This window comes from Aulonocara sp. 'chitande type north' Nkhata Bay, linkage group LG18 (assembly GCF_057382095.1).
Source record: "Aulonocara sp. 'chitande type north' Nkhata Bay isolate Kocher_YH1m ecotype deep benthic linkage group LG18, A_spYH_male_GT1.1, whole genome shotgun sequence".
Taxonomy (NCBI): Eukaryota; Metazoa; Chordata; class Actinopteri; order Cichliformes; family Cichlidae; genus Aulonocara; species Aulonocara sp. 'chitande type north' Nkhata Bay.
Window position 1 is genome coordinate 29483703 of NC_141361.1, and position 12375 is coordinate 29496077.

At 42.3% G+C, this 12375-nt stretch overlaps 2 protein-coding genes and 1 long non-coding RNA gene across 9 annotated transcripts in view; 2 read left to right on the forward strand and 1 right to left on the reverse strand.

The window, feature by feature from the left end:
- Positions 1-5314, forward strand: LOC147308945 (E3 ubiquitin/ISG15 ligase TRIM25-like). The gene is made up of 8 exons (XM_086273442.1): positions 1-704; positions 876-1135; positions 1257-1574; positions 1865-1957; positions 2046-2118; positions 2208-2297; positions 2651-2707; positions 3408-5314. Exons 2-8 carry the CDS (start codon positions 878-880, stop codon positions 3938-3940), a joined length of 1422 nt encoding a protein of 473 aa, XP_086129568.1. The 5' UTR covers positions 1-704; positions 876-877; the 3' UTR covers positions 3941-5314.
- tox4a (TOX high mobility group box family member 4 a) lies at positions 4967-11808 on the reverse strand. Of its 3 annotated transcripts, none has more exons than XM_086273441.1 (9): positions 11310-11808; positions 11130-11195; positions 10726-11013; positions 10389-10634; positions 8741-9079; positions 8500-8580; positions 7685-8407; positions 5762-5901; positions 4967-5676 (listed from the first exon to the last, which is right to left on the reverse strand). In XM_086273441.1, exons 1-9 carry the CDS (start codon positions 11412-11414, stop codon positions 5619-5621), a joined length of 2046 nt encoding a protein of 681 aa, XP_086129567.1. In that variant the 5' UTR covers positions 11415-11808; the 3' UTR covers positions 4967-5618. The 3 variants fall into 3 exon arrangements, with proteins under 3 accessions (XP_086129567.1, XP_086129565.1, XP_086129564.1); XM_086273439.1 differs by having other exon boundaries at positions 8741-9076; positions 10726-11016; XM_086273438.1 differs by having other exon boundaries at positions 10726-11016.
- Positions 10678-12375, forward strand: part of LOC147308947 (uncharacterized) — a 12531-nt gene continuing 10833 nt past the window's right edge. For 2 of the 5 annotated variants that reach the window (XR_015126242.1, XR_015126245.1), the window contains exon 1: positions 11162-11432. This is a non-coding gene — a long non-coding RNA (uncharacterized LOC147308947). Of the gene's footprint in view, positions 11037-11161; positions 11433-12375 lie in introns of those variants that run through there. The other 3 variants (XR_015126243.1, XR_015126246.1, XR_015126244.1) reach the window with 3 other exon arrangements.

A 12375-nucleotide genomic window follows, 5' to 3' on the forward strand; every position in this document is an offset into this window, starting at 1 on the left:
TCTCTCACTGAACGAGACACTTTTCGGTCGCAGGGTTATTACTCGGAGAGGTTATCTGCGTGTTTAACCGGCATGTTCTCTACAGAGTTCCTCTGAAAACAACTGAAGTTTTCCTGACAGCGGAGGACAAGGGCTGACATGAAAACTGGACGAGCAGAACAAAGTGGAGGAAGGACATGGCTTTCAAAGAGAGCACCAGGACCCTGTCCTTCAGTATTATATACTCCCTTTTATTAATCAGTTAGAGATAACGTGAAATTACCGATGACCACTATTTGAGTTCATTCAGAGGGTTTAGTTAGTAAAATGTACCATTTTCTTTATTTTCTTGTTCGTGCTTTTTTTCTAAGTGTCGGTAATTAACTGAGTCAGCACAACTGACTGACGCTTTTAGTTTGACTGGGTTGATTATCTGAAAAGTGTAAAAACACAATGGTAAGTTAGGGATAAGTACGCACAGTACCTGGAAATCTTTGACTGACAGTTTAAAATCTAGCACCGACATTAACAGAGTGTGACTCGGTATTTTAAAAAATAAGGCTACGTTGACGCAACCGGAAACACGTAACGAATAGTCCACGTAAGCCCCGCCCACCAGGAAGTATGAAACATAACACTGAGGTGCTTTCACTTTTAGCAATGTATGTAGCGAAGACAGAAAACGAATAATCCCGACAAGCCTCCGACACCTTTTGGATAACGAGGTAGGCATTAAATCTTCGAGTGCCTTCATGCTGAGGTTGATGGTTTATTCAAAGCAAACTCAACAGGAAGTGTTTAGACCCACAGTAGTGTGACGCTGGAAAAAGTTTGCATGTCACGCCTTCCTTCTTGCTCTTTCCACGCTCGCTGTCACTCGTATTTTTTATTTTCAGAGATGGAAGATGCAGAGGAAAGCCGGATGGAGGAGATGCTCATGTGTCCAGTGTGCCAGGACATATTCAAGGATCCTCGGCAGCTGCCCTGTGGACACAGCATGTGTATGACATGCCTGGAAGGCCTGATGGATCACTCCTCAGACGTCGCATTCAAGTGTCCAGACTGCAGGGCGCATTTTGGTCAGGTTGTTACTGTGCAGAAGAGCTACGCGCTGGCCAGCATCGCAGAGGACTTCAGGCTGAGCAGGAGGACCAGGGTGCCCACTAGATGCACTTTTTAGAATCTCAAATCTGTTTGGCAGTCTTAAAAAGTGTAAACAACTCTGCGGGACTGCAATACATCATTCTTCATGTCAATATCTGACATTTTCTCCCCAGGAAAAGCAGACAAAATGTGTGTACTGCGACTACTGCCCAGAGAAAAACATCTTGGCTGTCAAGACATGTACAAAGTGTGAGGTGTCGCTGTGCAAAGAGCACGTCAAGGACCACCAGAAGCTGCCAGTGTTCACTGGGCACCCTCTGGTGGGACCGCTGAGCGACCTCGCAGAGAGGAGGTGCCCACAGCATGAGGATGAGGTGCTGAGGTACTACTGCAAGTCATCCAGACGCTACATCTGCAGCATTTGCACACTGGAGGGCAAGCAGCTTAACGTGGCCACTGAGACCTCCACTGTCCTACGGAGACAACTTACCGTGAGTTTAATAACCATCTTGGACTCAATGTTGCACAATCAGGTTATCTTGATTCATTCATTGACCTCTTAAAATCCACCTGGTCACGGGCAACCAGTCTAGGGTTAGGGGTAGGATCATTTCAGCTGTACTGCTAAAATGAATGTATGAGACTAACAACTTCATATCTGCAAATATATCTGTTTAATATGTGAGTAAAACAAAATGAAAATCTGAATCGCAGCCTAAGACTGATTGCTATTTATAGATGTTAAGGCAATTTAAGGTAATATTGTGTGTGCATTTGACAGGAATACATGGACCAGCACTTTAAAACGCTCATGGATCAAATCACAGAATCCAGCAACACTGTAAGAAAACTGCAAGAAGACATTCATCATAACGTGAGTCCTGTTTCCTGACATCTTAATATCTCATTTCAAGGTGTTTACAGTTTGTTCCTGTGGCTAATGTCCTTTTCTTTGAACCCAGAAACAGAAAATGAACTCCATCAACGGTGTCACCATAGTCCTGCTCTTACTCTGGTTCATAGTTCTCTATTACGGTAATAGAACCCCGAGCCCCTTGTTCTTGTGTTTCTTTTGTGTCTATGTGTAAACTCACTCACGTCTGCCTTTTCTTTCTTTCAACCAGCCTACAACTTCTCTGTGGAGAACCAGACGCTGACAGAAGCGCTGGACGAGCAACAGAACCGCGTGCATGACATCTATTCCACGATCGCAGGTAAGGAGGGTTCAAGTGTCCATTTCACTGATGGAGTTATGCAGTGCAAATCTTTCTTTGTCAGCCCTGCATTGTTTGCTGGGTGCTAATCTAGACGCTACCCCTGCTTCCAGTCTTTATACTAAGCCAGGCTAACGTTCTTCTGAGTCTTTTTTATGTATCACACAGCAGCTTTCATATCCATCTCCTGGCAAGATAGTGAATACCGTATTTCTTAAAGTCAAAATGTTCATGTCTGTGTGGTAATGCAGGGCTGAACAAACCTTTTATCTGCTTTTTTGTAAACTATAATTACTAAACTCTAATTCTGTTCCACTCAGAAGTCTGAATAACATTTATGTATCCCTCCATAGAAAGTTTGGTTTATCATTCCATGAAAAGCTACAGACCTAAAGAAACAGAAGATCAAGGTAGGACTGGCATGAGGTTATTTTTTTTGGTAGCATTTGCGTGTGTGTGATTCTGTCTGTTAAGCTTGATAGCTTGAAAAGTTTTGAATGAATTCTGGTAAAGCTTTGCAGGGGTGTACAATTTGTTTGGCTTACATCCATCAAGGTTTTCAGGGTCAACTGATTTAATGGATGAAAACTGACAAAACGTGTTATAACTTAGAAACTGTTTTAAAATGTGGTGTGTATTCTCAAGATATATAAAGTACCATATAATGATTTAAAGTCATTCAATTCAGTTTCACTTATATGGTGCAAAATCACAACACCTGTCACATTTGACCTCTGACCTCACTTTTACATTTGCACTGTATTGCTTGTGTTGAGACAACTGTGAGTGTGGCAGGATTAGGAGAAACAAGAATATTGAGATTGAGTGATTGAAAGTAAGACTGCAACATTTATTGAACGGAAAACAAGATTGAGAATTAGGAAAAGCGCAGGTAGGTCATCTGGTGACCTCCTAATGGTTAGCTACGGTAGCTTTACAAAGCTAAGGTAATTGCTTTAAAGTCTTAATAGACTTTGATTTTGTCTTATTTGTTCTGTAAAGTGTTTTGAAAGGCACTTCTAAATAAAATGTATTATTATTATTTTAAAACTGGGGTAGCAACAAAACACTGTATGTAAATGTACTTATAGTCGTGTGTCTGTTTGTCAGGAGCTCTCATGTTGGACCTCAACACTGTCAATCACGTTCTTGGAGTGTCTGCTGATCTCAAAACAGCTGAGAGAGTGAACGCAAAGCTGGATTATCCCAACAGTAACAGCCGTTTCGATGAAGCCCCGCAGGTCCTCTCCTCCCAGTGCTTCTCCTCTGGTGTCCATGTCTGGGAGGTGGAGGCTGAGGGGCACTGGGACATTGCTGTATCCTACAAGAGCATCCAACGAAAGTGCAAGGAAACCAGCGCCTTCGGAAACAACACAGAGTCCTGGAGTCTTGTGCACAAAGGCAAAGGGAACCTGTTTGCCTGCCATAACAAAACCAAAACTCCTGTATCTCGTGCCTTGCAGAGCAGCCGAATAGCAGTGGTGGTTAATTTCGAGGAGGGCAGCATCTCATTCAGTGCTGTAGATTCCACCGTCACACAGCTGCATGAATTCAAGGCTGAACTGAGTCAGCCAGTGTGTCTGGGTTTGGGGCTTCATCACGTGGATCCACCCAGCCGAGTGTCCATTGTCAAAGCTTCCTGAATAATACCGCACACTGTCCCAACATTCAGACAACACTGTGTGCACACTGCCTCAAGTTCAGTGGCCTGAACCAAAGAGAAGATGCTTCAAAGCCAAATCACACCTCAGGAATTTATTTTTATATTGTGAAGCTTTATATGACATGCAAAGTGTGTTAAATACTTGATTTTCTGGTTGTAGATACTTATTTTTAATATAAATCTTCTTACAAGTCTTGAATAGCTTCCAGATATACAAATTGTAAGAATTTTAACATCTGACAATTCATCGTGCCACTTTTGCAACAAATATGCACCTTAACCCCGTCAGTTTTATTTAAGTACTGGATTATCGCTATATTTAAAAATACACTAAATTAAAGCAAAAATAGCTGCAAGAATATGATTTAAAACCTTTGAACTGGTTACTTGTAAAATGCAGTTTGATCCATATCTGAGAGATATATGGGAACCAGAATAGATGACTTCTGAGACAACTGCAAGAAATCCATAAGTTTCGATCTCAGCTTTCCTTCTCTTCACGTCAAACGTGAGCTGACACATTTGACGTGGCTGAACATGCACGATGAAGAGTTTGCAGCTTTTTTGAGAAAATGAGCTCAGAACAACCTGAATCTGTAACCTTTTCTGAATAAAAGCCATGACAGGATAACTGTGAAAGCCAAAATGTAGTTTTGTCTCGGCACAATTAGATCAGAGTGAAAAGTCAATAAATTCACTTGGCATTTAAAGATTTGCCAACACAAGCTAGAACAGTCAAGTTAGGGCAACAGCACCAAAAACTGCATGTGTGTCTAAGTCAGCTGTGTATTTTTGCCTGCTCCCTTTAGGGGTCGCCACAGCAGATCACCTGCCTCCATCTCACCCTTTCCCTAGCATCCTTACCTGCCACACCACATCCATGAAGCTCCTCTGAGGTCTTCCTCTTTTCCTCCTGCCCTGCAGCCATGGTGTGTAATTTACAAGCAGGAGAGTTAAAAAGCCTTTGTAAGCTGGCATTGGGGGAAAAGATGGACAGAAACAGAAGTTTGAGCAATTTGTCTCATTTATTAACAAAACATGGAGGTTGAGCATTCTTGAACAACTGTCTGATTATTTTTGAAGAAAAAGGCAACAATCAGTCTGGCAGGCCTCCGTACAAAACAGGTTATTACAGTGATACAAACGTTCTCTGCTAACAAAACAAGAGTCCATTCAGTTACAGTTTCTCTCTCTTCATACAAAAGGAATTAACACTTAAAAATGCCAAACCATTGATTTTAAACCTTGATGTAGAAAATCAGTGAGCACCGAACGAGTTGCTTTTGTCCTCTTTTGATCGTCAACAACTTGTAATAAACAACTAGAAACTAAGAGAGAGAATATTATTGTCTTGATCATATCTCACACTAGCTGCCGTAAGGCCCCTTGGTGCCTCACTAAAAATGGCACACATACTCATATCATTACACATTTATCTACACTGCATACATGCCTTTAGTAACAAGGTTAACACTACTGGGCTGTTCCATTACAGCAATACCAGCTGTCCTGAAAAACAACTGTCAGACCTATGTTTCGTGTACAAATCGTGAAATGTATTTCTCTAACGCACCAGTTCTGCATCCACCCTACAGCTATCAACACATTCCTTGCGAAAACGAAGAAGTCTGTTGATGTGATGGACCGCAGCAGCTGTGTTACTTCACTGTTCCCATGTTCTGATTCTTTATGGAGCACCACGCCCTAAATACATCTCTGAAAGACAGAAAATATCATGTAAAAGAAAGTTTCTCTACATGTTGCTGAAAACAAAACAACTTCAGCTTTCACCTCTACACACCTGCAGTGAGTGGCCACACATTCATTACTGCAGTATTCTTTGTCCCAGTCTTCACTCTCTACTGCTGGGTTGTTGCAGCCTGCCCTTACGCACACAGTCTTCACTGCAGCGGTGTCCCGCGACGCACTCACCTCCATCTCCTGAAGAAAAAAGGGATTAATATCAGCAGATTTTACACAAGTCTAGGTTTGCCGCAGCTGTTTTTTCTCCATGTTACAATATGTTAAAATCAGAAGTGAGAATATATCTTTAATTTTGTTAGTTTTATTAAGAAAACTCTTGTGTCAAAGTCAGCAAACTCGCTGATATACACTACCAGTCAAAAGTTCTCATTTAATGGTTTTTCTTTCTTTTCATGACTATTTACATTGTACATTCTCTCTGAAGGCATCAAAAACTATGAATGAACACATAGGATGCTGTGGTAGCCATGCTGGTCTAGTTTTGAATAAATCCCCAACAAAGCACCCCCACACCATCACACCTCCTCCTCCATGCTTCACAGTGGAAACCATGAAGTATGGAGACCATCCATTCACCTTTTCTGTATCGTGGGCAGAACCAATGATCTCAGATTTGGACTCATCAGACCAAAGCACAGATTCCCACTGGTCAAATGCCCATCCCTTGTGTTTCTTGGCCCAAACAAATCCCGTCTGCTTGTTGCTTTTCCTTAATAGTGGTTTCTTAGCAGCTGTCTGATCATAAAGGCCTGATTTGCGCAGTCTCCTCTGAACAGTTGATGTAGAGATGTGCCTGCTACTGGAGCTCTGTGTGCCATTTATCTGGGCTCTAATCTGAGGATGTTAACTTCACTGGCTGGTGACTTGGATGAATTTATCCTCAGCAGCAGAGGTGACTCTTGCTATTCCTTTCCTGGGACGGTCCTCATGTGAGCCAGTTTCGTCATAGCGCTTGATGGTTTTTGTGCCCATTCGTAGTTTTAGCAATTTTCCAGACTGACTGACCTTCAGTTCTAAAACTAATGGTGTACTGTTGTTTCTCTTTACTTAGCTGGTTGTTTTTTGCCATGATATGAATTCTAACAGTTGTCAAATAGTGCTGTCAGCTGTGTACTAAACTGACTTCTGCACAACACAACTGATGGTCTCAACCCCATTAAGAAGGCAAGAAACTCCACAAATGAACCCTGATAAGGATCACCTGTGAAGTGAAAACCATCTCAGGTGACTACATCATGAAACTCATCGAGTTGGTTTTTAAGAAATATAAAATATAAGACATATTTAGAGTTATCATTTTTTCTTGCTTCATAATTCCATATATCTTGCTTCATACATTTGATGTAGATACACACACCCCCGACCAATTTTATGAAATTACTCAAGCAATGCAAATCTGCATAGACTGATAAATCAAACAGGAATTTGTACTTTCCCCAAGTTGTGTATGTTATATTACAGAGGAGGTGAAAATCAGCAAACAGTTGTTGAACAGTCTTCCACTGTTCTTCTCCAAATATGGAGGGGAACGCTCCATTATTTACATTTTTCATTCATTCATTTAAAAATATGTCCAACTCAATTTCTGTGTGAAACACTCTGTGGAGTTTTAATTATTTTTGGAATTCCCTGCGTTTTGTCGGGTATTTCCATCAATTTGTAATAATAATAATAATGGATATTTAATCAGAGTAAAAAAGGGCAAAAACCTATGATGAAATCTCTGCTGTCTGCTGAAACAAATGGCAGAGTAAATGATTGTTAGAATATTTGATATTAAAACATTAATTACAGTATTTGTTCTTCATTGGAATGAACTATACTCACTGAAGGGATATTATACCCTTAAAAAACTGAAACATACCTGTTAATTAAATCAACACAATTAGTCAGATGTGCTAACACCTGTAAAAGAGGATAAACCCCAAGTTTACTGAACCTTAAAAAGATCTAGCTTTACCTCTTCTGAAGGCAGCACTTCTGTAACATCGTCGTCGTCATCGTCGTCTGCATGGCCTGACGTCTCAGCAGAATCGTCCTCTTGCAGCAGTGACACGACAGGTGGAGCCTGGGCAGGTGTGGTTTCAGTAGATGATGAGGCTGCTGTGCTAGGGACAATAATTGGCAGCGCCTGTTTTCCCTGAATGGGGGCAGGAACAATTTTTATCTGAAGTGGAGGAGGCGGTGTAGCTGTGACGGACACAGGGTGGCCTGGTGTTCCCTCGCGGGGTTTGGCCTGTAAAGGTGGGGGCGCTGGTGCCATCTGCTGGAGCCGAGGTGGAGGCGGGGCATTCTGCATCTGCAGCAATGGAGGCGGCTGACGCGAGGCGTTCGATACCACGAGGGTAGGCTGCAAGGCACGGACCCCTCCAGGCAACACGGTCACCACCTGCCCGCCTCCCTGCAGAATGTGCTTGGGGATTATGATCTTGGTGATGGTCTGGGTCGGAGCGACTGAAGCTGCTGGAGCAGAAACTTTGTTTGCCCCCGTGCGGGAACGTGTGGTCACCTCTGGGACGTCCAGGATGATGTTGGAGGCACAGATGTTAGTAATGGTGTTCTCTTCCATGGTGCTGTTTGCCACACGGGTTCCCTGGTGACCAGCAGAGGGAAGGGCAGCAGGAGTCGAGTTAACCACAGGTGGAGGTGGCGAGGGGGCAGTTTCCATCTCCTCGGTAACAGGCTAGAATGAGGCCATATTAAATACACGAGAAAAGTAAGTCCCAAGAAGCACAGCAATGGACTGGTTTTCTTTCAGAGACAACATGACGTTACCTGTGAGAGCTGGTTGGCTCTGTAAGCTGCGAGCGCTTTCAAATACTCTTTTTTGGCTGCTTCTGTCTTTCTCTTGTACACCTTATAAAAAAGAAAAAGAAGTTTGCTTGTGTTATATTGATGCATTTTTTCCTAAATTATTATAATAAATGCTGACATGCTAAAAAGGAGTCATTTTAAAAGGGGGATTCTACATATTCCTTCTTTGTTTGTCAGTGAAGGCATAACTATACGCAAACACCTGTTTCTGTTCCTCAGCCAGGCTGTCCCACATGGAGGCCACGATCTTCGACACCTCCCCGAAAGAAGCATTGGGGTTCTGGCCTTTAATCGCTGCCTGGGTGTCTCTGAAGAAGAGTGCGTACGCTGAAACCGGCTTTTGTGGCTCATTGGGGTCTTTCTTCTTCCTTCCTTTTTTCGCTCCAGCAACCACATTCGCTGATGCTAGTGTGGCAGGTTTACCCCCACCCCTCCGGGCTGTTCCAGGAGAAATGGATGATGGAAGAGCCAGGTGAGACGAAATGTTGGGGAGACCAGAGGAAGAGGAGAGAGACAATGGAGAGTCCACCAGAACACTCTTCTGAGAAGGGAGAGATTCAGTTGGAGAGATGGGAGAGCAGGCATTAGCTTCATCATCTCCAACACAGCAGTGACTGTTATTCACAGTGCAGGTAAAGTTTTCCACCTTCTCTCAATTTCTTCTATTTTCTTCATGTAACTCTTACTATATGTACGGTGTCAGATGTTCAAAGAAATTAAGCGATAAATGTATGTCAAGAAAAAAAAACGTACATCACTGAAGCTAAGGAGTAATTGCCAGCCCCCAAACTTATGAGCAAAATGTGGCACATTAAGCATCAACAACAGCAATCAAATGCTTTCAATAACTACAGATCGGTCTGACATTGTTACTCTTCTTTGCATGATCGCATTATTGAAGCCACATTGGAGAGTCTGTCAGTCTGAGCTGCTCTTCTCAGGTCAGAAGCTAACTGTAGGTATTGTTCCTGTGTGAAACCAGTATATAAATAATTAATTTAGCATTACCTATTATTTTCAATCTTAAAGAAAATCAGATGGAGTTTGTTCAGGTTAAAAGTAAATTGGAAAAAATATATATTAGTCACGTTTAAGAAGATTTGATTTCCATTAAAACACAACTTTCCACAACATCCTCCTGAGAACCAAGGAAAAAAGAATATTCCCATTGAACTTTTTTTTGTGATTTCCTTCCTCTTTGGTGCTGAAAGAGGCCCCCCAAACATATGACATACCAATGGAAGCCCAGGATGTCCTCTACTTAGTATATCAGGACTTAAATGGGGGCTGAAATAAATATGGACCAAAAAACCGAGGAGATAAATGATTGGGCTGGTTCTCAGGAGGATATAACAAGCCTCTCTGGCAGATGAACTTCTCTTACGTACGGTCTTTTTGCAAAGTTGTGAAGCCATAGCATCATTAAAAGGTGATCGGTTCATTCCAAGAATGGTCCTGAAGCAGTACTGATTATAATTGTTTATGTTACCAACAGGCCAAGATCACATTTTGCACCCCCTTCTTATCCTGGAGTGCTACTAGCAACATCTGCTTCTGGAAACAGATTAATCAAGTGCTAGGCCGGCCTGGGTGTTTTTATTCTAGCTGCAACCAATTATCTCAACATCTTTTTGTTTATTAGGACTTATTAATGGGACACTTTTTGTTCTTTTAAACTGGACGCAGTGTTTACTCAAGTTACCTTGTTTGATTTTGTGTTAACATAACCACAAAATTTTATATGTTTACTTCACTGTAAAAGTTGGATTATAACTAATATGCAAATAGTTTGTAATCTAAACTACAGTTCCAATACTACGTTGAAAAACGATCCAGGTGTTTCTTATTACCTTGAAGTCATCCATGTCCTCGTCCTGTAAGGAACCTGCTGGGGATGGTGTTGCTGACAGAGGCTGCTTGGGCGCCTCTGAAGGGTGGCCAATGTTTTCACCTCCCAGGCCCAGTGAAAGCTCAGACTGGTTAATAGTAGTAAGGTGACCACTTCCCAAAAGACTATGACCAATGTCACAGAGCTGAACATCAATGGTCATGGGGGAAGAACTGCTGAAATGAGAACCACCAGAGTTGCCCAGTTCCTGTGGAGACACAAAATACAAACTGTAAATAAACCTTTACAGCCCTCAACAAACAGTATCGTGTGTGCGAGTCCACAGGTGAGGTACTTACCAGGGCTGAAGAGCTCAGCAGGGCTCCTCCTCCTGACTGGCCCATTCCCCCGAGGCTCTGCTGCTCCAGGCCTTGAGAACCAGAGTTTACAAAGGTGGAAGCAAAGGAAGGGTCATTGGCTTCTACCACAAGGTTGCTAACAAGGCTACGGGAGCCCGAAGGTCCCCCGGTTCCCTCTGACAGCTCAAAGTGGGCCACCGCATCACTGATACCCAGCGATGGATCTGGATCAAGGGAAATCGGGGGGATCTCGAAAACTTCATCCCCCAGACTAGGAGTATGAAATGTCTGCTGTATGTGCAGGAGAAGAGGTAATGAGTTAGTAACTAATGGACTGACGAAGGTTCGGTATAAGCAAAACGTGTGACACTGTACCATCATGCAGTTTCATGCAACCCACTCACCTCTGAAGACAAAAAGGGGTGTCCTGCTCCACTGATGGTGAGATAACTGTCACTGCCTTCCGAAAACTTAAAAAACAAACAAGCCAAAAAAAACCCCCACAGATAGTTAGCTGTAAACTGCCGGTTCGATACCGTTAGTCTAAGAGACCTTTCATAAAAACACCGGTGTCGGTGAGTTACCTTATTTCCTTGGGAGTATCCACCATATGCTTGGGAGTCCAAAAACTCTGAGTCAACATTTTGAGCACAACCATCCGAGAGCTCAGAGTAGAAATTGAGATCCATTGTGAAATAAATTATTAGGTAAGACTACCCCACACACTGTTCAATTTGTTTAAAATGGGATATTTTTTTAAACACACACCAATTTAGAGCAGCTACGCGTGTAGTAACTAAAGGTGCTAGTCGCTAGCTAGCTAAACACTGCTGACTACCATCACGTTGAGTTCGAAGAGATGTACCTTCGTCGTGAAGCTCGGGGGAAACTAGGATAAGGGGAGTGATTCAAAGTTCATAGGAACCAAAAACTCGCATATTAGTTAAATATTATGTGTTATATTATAGCCTCGCAAGGCAGAGTTTACCGGAGGCCCAAAACACACCCATTCAAACACCGGAGACCTACTGCTACTGCTGTGACTAGCGCCCCCTCCTAACCGACAGCAGTATGTCGTGCTAGATTCACGGGCCGTGGGAAAAATTGTAACTGTCACGTGTAGCGGTGCCTGTGTTCTGTTTTGTTTTGTTGCAATCTGACAGCTATGAACGAATACCACATGAGCTTGTTTAGAAAACGAAAGAACAGGTGTTTCGCTTTTTTTGTTCTGCGTATAGATTTTTTTGGTCTAGAGGAAAGCACTCAAATGTCCAATGAGTCTTTAACCATACCTCACACCCGATGTCCCTAATCAGACTATTCCAATATAAAAATGATATATCAGGATTATTATAAGGTAGTATTTTGTAGGTATTACATGTAGTGATTTAAAATTAGTTCAAAAGTCACTTCCAAACAACCAGTGATCCCCTTCATTAACTAGTTCAGTGCTTGTTTGCTTTCATTTTATTGGCTCGGTTGTAATATTCATGAGCCCTTTATTTCATCTTATTTTTTAGAAATGCAATTGTCTGCTCTAAACACAAAACCTACATTTACTGTCTTGGTGCTATTGCTCATCTTTAATTCTTTGTGAATATCAATATACTTCTCAATTCTAGCCTACTTATAAAACTATGGTACATATCC

What these genes read in the sequence shown, in the direction of transcription:
- LOC147308945 (XM_086273442.1), top strand. Translation starts at nt 878, where the DNA reads ATGGAAGATGCAGAGGAAAGCCGGATGGAGGAGATGCTCATGTGTCCA. An exon ending in AAGAAGACATTCATCATAAC is followed by an intron (nt 1,958 to 2,045) that starts GTGAGTCCTGTT and finishes CTTTGAACCCAG; the next exon opens with AAACAGAAAATGAACTCCAT. An exon ending in CATCTATTCCACGATCGCAG is followed by an intron (nt 2,298 to 2,650) that starts GTAAGGAGGGTT and finishes ATCCCTCCATAG; the next exon opens with AAAGTTTGGTTTATCATTCC.
- tox4a (XM_086273438.1), bottom strand. Translation starts at nt 11,414, where the DNA reads ATGGATCTCAATTTCTACTCTGAGCTCTCGGATGGTTGTGCTCAAAAT. An exon ending in ACCCCTTTTTGTCTTCAGAG is followed by an intron (nt 11,017 to 11,129) that starts GTGAGTGGGTTG and finishes CTGCACATACAG; the next exon opens with CAGACATTTCATACTCCTAG. An exon ending in GAGCCAACCAGCTCTCACAG is followed by an intron (nt 8,408 to 8,499) that starts GTAACGTCATGT and finishes GCCTCATTCTAG; the next exon opens with CCTGTTACCGAGGAGATGGA.